The 8,540-nt window shown below is 50.4% G+C and overlaps 1 protein-coding gene across 1 annotated transcript in view; it reads left to right on the forward strand.

The window, feature by feature from the left end:
• LOC124658462 (protein DETOXIFICATION 51-like) overlaps positions 1–290 on the forward strand; it is a 31,008-nt gene extending 30,718 nt beyond the window's left edge. The window contains exon 3 of the mRNA XM_047196795.1: positions 132–290. Within this exon, the coding sequence (XP_047052751.1) occupies positions 132–290 (159 nt within the window). The remainder of the gene's footprint in view (positions 1–131) is intronic.
• The last annotated feature ends 8,250 nt before the right edge of the window (positions 291–8,540 follow it).

Consider the following 8,540-nt stretch of genomic DNA (forward strand, 5'->3'; position numbering starts at 1 on the left):
TTGTTTACATAAAACACATGTATCAATGTTTCGGTTAATACAATTATAGCATGGTATATAAACATTTATCATAAACATAAAGATATATAATAAGCACTTTTATTATTGCCTCTTGGGCATATCTCCAACAGTCTCACCGTGCGAAGGAGCTGCTCTCATGCGTCGTTGCCACGTTCTTTTCTGGCTATGTATCTGAGTTCGTCGACATATTCTCCATGGGCGCGGTGAGGTTCGAGAAGGCAAATGCCAAGGCGTCGTGCATCGATGACTCGATGATATTTATGCCGTAGTGTCAGGACGTGTGCAAACCATCAACCAGCTCCTTAGGGAGATGGACGGCTTCTGTGGTAACAACGGTGTCATGGCGCTCGCCGCGACTAACAGGCTAGATGTGCTGGACAACGATGGTGCTTGCATGCTTGGCACTACAGGTCGGATGGAGCACGGCACTGCAGGCTGCTCGCCGCTTCTAATGCCAGGGAGGTTCGATCATCAGGTTACGGTTTATCGTCCACATGCTACTGGTGGTATCAGGATCCTTAAGGCGAGCAATCGCGGAACACTAAAAAAACAAATCAACTTGAGCATCAGGTTTCAGTTGACAGAGCCACTCACAGGGGCTCTCGCGGTGTCCTCTATCAGGGAAAAAGCACAACCATTGCCTCCTGATGATATAACATAAGGCCTACGATGCCTTGCCTTTTATTTTATCGAGCAGGCGGATGACTCTTGGCCTCCAGTTTTGGAAGACGGCAAAAGATGGCCGTGACTACATAGATTGTGCGTCCATGTCAATATATTGGTTGAGATTTTGTATATACAGACCGTTGATACCAGTCTAAAAAGATTAAAGCAACGGCAACAATAGGCATCTAAAACATCAAGTGATGTCTCCTAAATATTTTGGTGCTTCTCCCATCACCATGATTTCTTCGTTTGTAGAGTCTTGCAAGTTATGGTTTGCTAGGGTATTTCCGTGCAATTGAATTATACATATAAAACCACTCCAAATATGATATACTCCCTCTCTCTTTCTCTAAAAAAACTGCTCAACTTTATCTAAATACTAGATTATTTCTCACTCTTATTTCTATGTACGCCGCAAAATTTGATTCTAAGTTGAGAAAGTTATTTTAGGTGGAAGGGAATATAATAGATGGTCTTGGGGTTTAGATTTTGCAGTTGGGGTTTTCCTTTTATATTATCTCCATCTCAGTGTAACTGAAGCTTCATGATGAGTAAGCTTCATCAGTTGAGCAAGTTATTTTAGATGGAAGGGAATATAATACATGGTCTTGGGGTTTAGATTTTGCAGTTGGGGTTTTCCTTTTATATTATCCCCATCCCACTGTAACTGAAGCTTCATCAATGAGTAAGTGTTGGTGTAGTGAAATTCTCCATAATATAACAAAATTCGCAGCAACACATAAATGTATTTGCTAAAAACATGTCTACATATTTTGCTCTTCCACGGCAATGCGCAGGCATTGTCCTAGTTAAGCATAAGAAGGGAAAAGATAATATTGTTGCTGATGCTCTATCTACAAAAAATATGCTATTAACTCAACTTGATGTTAAAATTCTTGGATTAGAAGTACTATGTGATTTGTATGCCACTGATCATGATTTTGCTGAACCATATCGCTTGTGTGCTATTGGTAAAGCATGGGAAAAATATCACATACATGATGGGTTCTTGTTTAGAGCTAACAAACTATGTGTTCCAGAATCGTCTGTGCGTTTGCTCTTATTGCAGGAATCACATGTTGGACGTTTGATGGGTCACTTTGGGCGTGAGAAGAAGCTACTCATGCTTGCTGATCACTTTTATTGGCCAAAGATGGGGCAAGACGTGGACATGTATGTGAAGAGGTGCATTACTTGCAACAGTCCAAGTCCAAGCTGAAGCCTCACGGTTTGTATACTTCTTTACCGGCACCTACTACACCATGGGAAGATATCAGTACGGATTTTTTGTTAGATTTTCCGCGTACTAAGAGAGGTCATGATTCTATATTTGTGGTAGTGGACATATTTTCTAACATGTCATATTTTATTGCCTGCCACAGGAGCGACGATGCGTCGCATATTGCTAACATGTTTTTCAGGGAAATTGTACGTCTACATGGAGTCCCCAAGACTATCGTTTCTGATCGTGACGTCAAGTTCATGAGCTACTTCTGAAAGACACTTTGGGGAAAGCTGGGGACGAAGCTACTTTTCAGCACTACTTGTCATCCCCAAACTGATGGTCAAACTGAGGTGGTGAACCGAACATTGTCACAACTGTTGAGATCAATGATCAAGAAGAACTTGAACGAGTGGGAAGATTGTTTGCCGCATGTGGAGTTTGCTTACAATAGGGCAGTACATTCTACCACAGAGCTGTGTCCGTTTGAGGTGGTGTATGGTTTCAAACCCATCATTCCACTTGATTTGTTGCCTTGACCCATACATGAGAGAGTCAATATGGAGGCATCAAAGAAGGCAGATTTTGTACGGAAGATACATGAGAAGACTAAAGAGCTTATAGAGAAGAAATGCAAGAACAATGTTCAAAGGATGACCAAGAAGCGCAAAAAGATGTTGTTCAAGCCTGGTGATATGGTCCGGGTTCATTTTCGCAAGGACAAGTTCCCGAAGCTACGGAAGTCCAAGTTGCTTCCTCGTGGTGCTGGTCCTTACAAAGTGCTTGCCAAGATCAATGACAATGCATATGCTATAGATCTTCCAACTGATGAGTTTGGTGTCATCAATTCTTTAAATGTGGCTGATTTCACACCATATGATGGAGAAGACCTTGGAGCGTCGAGGTCGACGCCTTTTGAAGGGGGGGGAGATGATGAGGACATCCCTACCAAACTACTACCTCCGTCATTACAACATGAAGACGATGTTGCCGTGAAGGTCAAGCCCAATGAAGTCAGGATTGGACCCATTACAAGGGCTCATCCAAAGTTACTTAAGGAGCAGGTGAATTCACTCCTAAATGGTACTTTGATCAATGAGAACTTTATACTGCCTAAGTCATTTTACTTATGTATGATCAGGTACGAAGATGAAGCAAGCATTGCACGAGGAGAGGAGGAGTGTAACGGCCTCGGGTAGTACCCCTATAGATTTTGCTTCTTCTTTTCTTTTATGCATCATCATGGCATCATGCATCATATCATCCATGCTTTTATGTCGTCGTGGTGAACAGACAGATGCCATGGGATGGCTTAAGTTGGGGCCGAATGTGCGCTAGAGGATTCGGGGGAGGGTTTTCGTAAGGATGGGATGGATTCCGGATGCTTTCCTGATGAACTAGGCCTCGGCCAGAGGTAGAAGATGAACAACACAAGAACTATCTCATCTAGGAATTTCTGTATTCCATGGAATTAGGTTACAAGCTCTCAGATACAATGTAGAACGTACCTCCCTATCTCGTCCCCGCGTTAGGGCGTGCCCCCTCTCCTTATATAGGGGAGAGGGTGGCTTACGGGGAAGAAACCCTAGGAAACCCTAACGGCATCTTTGACTAGACAAACTACTTTACAAAGCCTCTTTGGCCCAGATGACACCGGTATGTCTTTAATCAGGAGCGGTGACATCCTCCGGTACCTTTTACGTCATCATCTGCTTTGGCCCCAGAGCTTCGATTAAAGCTGAAGTGCTTCGCTCATCTTTGTCCTCTAGCTCCTTAGAGAATCTTTGACCAGTCTTGCCGACGTGCTACAGTGTAGCCTGTACCGGTAATCCGGTACCTTCTTAGCCTATTCCGGTATACCCCTCCTGGGATACCGGTATAGATTCACTTAGCCAAAATCTTAGCTTCACAGTCCAGAATAACCTTTAAACCGGTACTTCGATAACTCAAACCATCCGGTTTGGCATGCCTTTGGCATACCGGAGGTCATCCCCCCAACATTAGTCCCCGAAGCTGGTATAGTTCGGTGGATCCTATCCAACGGACCATGCCAGGTTCCCATCGTTCAAGGTACCAGTTTAATCCTTCCGGTAAGCAGTTCAAACCTTCCGGCTTCTCTGCCAAACTTCCCTTTTCGTACCGGTCTCTTCCGGCATCTTTGTCATTAAACTCTCGTCAGCGAAGTCGAGAATTTCTCGGACACGGTGCCTGTCAGTGACATGTGCACTGTTCCTGACGCAGCAGTGTCAGGGTCACTTCCCTTCGACTTCTGCGCTAGCATTTATGGCGCCACACCGGATCCTTGCCGTCGTTCCGGATCCGTGTGGCATCCCTGTTGCTTTCTGTTTTCTGCGCGTGTATCGTTGCACCACGTGGCGGCCCACGAAGCGAACCGCGGCGGCCCAGCGGTTGCCGGCCCACGATCTCTTCTCCCTATTTAAGGACGAAGCGGTTCCTTCTCCTCTTCTTCTCCGCATTCTCCCAGTTCTCACGCGCTCTGAGCCTTTGCCCCTTGCGCTCCTCTCGCCGCCGAAGCTCTGTTTCCCGACGAGCTTGCGAAGAAGCTCCGCAGGGCTCTGCTCCGCAGAGAGTCACCGCGCACCTTCGCCTCTTCTGCCTCGAGCGCTTCACGGCACTCCCCCTTCCTCCTTCTCTGTTCATCTTCATCGCCTGCAAGTTCGCCCCCTCTTCGGCGGCCGTCGTCCTCAACATCCTCCGCCGCCTCAGGTTAGCTTTAACCCCTCTTTACTCTCTTCTTTTTGCCTCCTAGTTCTTGGGCCGGTAGGGGATTTACTTTTCCTTTTCTTCTGGTTTTCTCTTACTCGTAGATCTTCGCGCGAGGCTAGATCTTGGGAAATCTGTTTGTGGGTAGGTTTGAGCATCTTTAGACCTGTATGTCTTCTGAGGATTACCTTTCCGAATCTGCCGGCAGCAGCCATCACAGCGAGACCCACACTGCCTCTACCGGGGAGGAAAACTCAGCGAACCAGGCCTCCGACGGGCTCGAGGCAGACCTCGCCCGGATGGATGCCTCTTCTTCTGCTTCGGAAGCCGGTACCGGAAGGGGCAAGGAGGCCAGCAGCTCCGGCCAAGGTTCCGGTGTGGACTTGGCTGCGATCACCCGCGGAGCCTGGAAGGGCTCCGATGTAAAGCAGCCGGAGATCGATTGGTTGTACCGCTCCCGCAGGATACCGGCAGAGGTGTCTTGCCGGATTCCGGGCAACGAGCGGGAGCCTGCGCCCGAACCCGGAGAAGTCGTAGTTTTCTCTGCTCACTTTGAGCGCGGCTTCGGCCTACCGGCCTCTGACTTCTTCCGCCAGTTTCTTGATATTTACCAAATCCAACCTCATCAGCTTCCTGGCAATGTAATTTTTTATCTTTCTTGCTTTGTTTCTTTCATGGAGGCCTACATTGGTCTCCTCCCTACAAAAGAAGCTTTCGCTCGCTTCTTCGGCCTTCGGATCATCTCGGTCGAAGGCAAAAACATTCCCAAGCCCAAACCTCCGGTCCAATGCGGATCTTGCATCATCAGCGCGCGCCAGGGGAGCCCCTTTTTCAAATTCTCCGGTCTGGAGTCATGCCGGGCATGGCAACAGACCTTCTTTTATGCGAGGAACAAGGGCGCCGCTGATTTCATCAATCTGCCGGCCTACCTTCCGGGGACGCCATCGAGGGCCAACTGGAAATACAATCCGGGGACTTCCCATATCGAAACCAACCGGATTGTCCGGTTCATGGAGCAGCTCATCAAGGACACGGACATCTGTTCCGACGATATCATCCGCGTGTTCATCTCACGCCGGGTGTTCCCCCTCCAGCGTCGGGTTCACAAGATGAGTCAGATGTGCGGCCCCCGCGATCCCACCAAGATCACCAGCTGCACACTAAGCAAAGAGGACGTGGTCCTTAAGGCTAGGCAAATTTGCCAAACCGACATGCCGATGGAGTGGGAGTGCGGCCTCCTTCCCCTCAGCTCCACCAATCCTCCATCTGCCGAAGTAAGAACTTAAGCAATCCGGATTGTTTTTCCGTTAGCCTCTGATGTGTAGCTAATTATATTTTTTCTCTTTTTCAGGCCTGCGAGCGCTTCCCTCGCATTGCTACGGAGGCACGAGGCCCTTTCCGCAAGCGCGCCTTGGACGAGGTGGACCCGGATCCTTACGTGGTCGGGAACAAACACAAGATGGGACGGACCCATACTTCGCGCCCCGGTAACTTTTCAACCAATGACTCCGGTTCTGATGACGAGGTCACTATACTTGAAGTATTTTGTTCTTTCGCTTCCTCATATATTGTCTTTCTGTAGATCTCCCCTCAGCCAGCGCCAACCCACAGGTTGTGGAGCGCGCCACCCCGCTGCAGGCCGAGGTTGGCCAGGAGTTCCTAGAGAAACTCGCCTCTCGGGGCCAGAAGAACAAGGCGCCAGCGCCCGAAGCCGGCTCGAGCGATGCTCCTCCTGCCAAGCGCCGCAAGAAGGGCGACGCCGGCAAAAAGGGCACCGTGAAGCATTACCGGAAACATTTTCCTGTCGCTTCCGGGTAAGCTTCCGGATTTCTTCCTTTCTTTTGTCTTTTGCTTAAGACTTTCTTCATCCGGTCGCTTTTTCTGAGTCTCTTTTTTCTTTATCTTTTCAGGCCTGCGCTCAAGCTTACCAAGAGCGCCACCGGCATGAGGCCGGAGACCTCGGAGGACGCCGCCAGGGCCTCACCTCCTCCTCAACCAAGTCCGGTACCTTCTGGTGCCGGCAACTCTCCTGCCTCCTCTCGGGGAGGCAACACAAGTGCGGGGCGCGCGGCCCCTGAACCTACTGATCACCGCACGGAGGAGGACCTTGTTTCCCCTCCTGAAGCCCAGGACACCGGCGCCAGCAACACCGGCGTCGGCACTGAAGATGCCGAGAGGGCGGAACCTCTGGTTCCTCCCGTCCCCAAAAAAAGAAGAAGAAGGCAACTGCCTCCCCCTCCAAGACCGTGCCGGATTCTTCCGCGCCGGCAAACTCTCCCCCGGCCAAGGAAGCACCGGAAGCTTCCGCGCCGTCGAAGGACACGCCAACACCTCCACCGGCTGCCTCTACCGGCAAGACAGCCACCGCCAAGCCAACACCTCCGGAGGGCACCAAGATCACTGCGCAGGAACTTGCCGCGGTGGTCACTACTGCAACCGCTCCCTCCTCCGGCTCGCGGTCCCTTGTACTGCATGCCGGCCGCGCCGCCGTTGTGGCCGGTGAGACGGCCTCAGCTCAGCTGGGCCGGATCACCGAGCTCAACCGCGGAGGAGCCGACCTAGGCCATCTGCTTGACTACGCTGAAAAGTGGAATCAGGCAGATCTGTCCCCAGCGACACGAGGCCTCGGGAAGGACAAGCTACCGGTGGTAGACCCTGCTGGCCCTCGGAGCACCGGGCAACACTTTGGCCGGCTCAGGCGCGCGGTCAAAGAGTTTGACACCGCGTGGCATGACACCAACAACAATGCGGTGGTAAGTTTCACAAACTTCGAAGCTCTTTAAATTTATGCCAGTTTTCAATCTTCCAACTTATATGTATATCCTCTCAGTCCCCGAGTTTCGGGTTGAGAACGCAGTTCTTAGCGCGAAACTTTCTTTGAAACACAAAAAACCGGCATAGCCAGTCCCCAAGTTTCGGGTTGAGAACGCAGCTCTTAGCGCGAAACTCCTTTCAATACCGGCATCTTCTTACCGGAATTTTTAACTTGAACAGAGCACGCTGGACACCCGGAAGCAGCTCTTCGAGGAGCTTCTGAGGGAGCACCGGTACCTCTCTGAGGCCCACAGCAAGTGCCAAGGTTAGTTTCTGCGCCTCCGGCTTCTTTTTACCGGTTGCTTTTTCCTTTCAGTATTTATAAATACTTTGCGGACCATCCCTTCCGGAAGCTTCCTTCGAGGACCTCAACGCTCAGCTCTCCGCGCTAAAAGGTACCATTTTCTTTTCCGGTTGTCATGCCTCTCTTTAACCTACCGGTTATCTTTCTGTTAACATTTCTTTTCCGGATTCCAGCTGAAAAGGAGCAGCTTGTCTCGGAGCACCGCAAAGCTCTGGACGCTCAGGAGACTATCTCTTCTGAGCTAAAGGAGCAGCTCATGCAGGCTGAACTCCGGCATTCGCGGGAGCTGAAGGAGGCCCAGGCTGTAGCTGAGGCCAAGTTGGATGAATCTCTGAAGGAGTTCACCAACTCCAGCGTGGTGCTGCGGGCGGAGCTGGAGGAGGAGACCCAGGCACGGAAAGAAGCGCAAGACCGGATCTCCACCCTCACCACGGACCAGGCCGAATATGACCGGTTGGTCATGCAGGCCGATGCCCTGGCCCTCAGTAAGCCGTTCTTCGTTTCTCTTTCGCTTATAATCTTATGTTTTCTGGCGGTATGCCCTTATACCGGTTACTTTTTTCTTCTTTTTCTTTCCTTCTAGGACTCTTTCCGGATTCACAGCCGCATGCGCATAAGAAGGTAGCGGAACGCAGGGCTGAGCAAGCCATGAGCAACCCGGATGCACCCTGGGACACTTATGACCACTTGGTCGCGCGCCCGGATCCAGCACATGCGAGCTGTGGACCGGCACCTGGTCGATCTGCCGGATCGTTCCATGGAGATTTTCAAGGTGATGTGGCCTGAGGA

This window comes from Lolium rigidum, chromosome 1, assembly GCF_022539505.1.
Source record: "Lolium rigidum isolate FL_2022 chromosome 1, APGP_CSIRO_Lrig_0.1, whole genome shotgun sequence".
Taxonomy (NCBI): Eukaryota; Viridiplantae; Streptophyta; class Magnoliopsida; order Poales; family Poaceae; genus Lolium; species Lolium rigidum.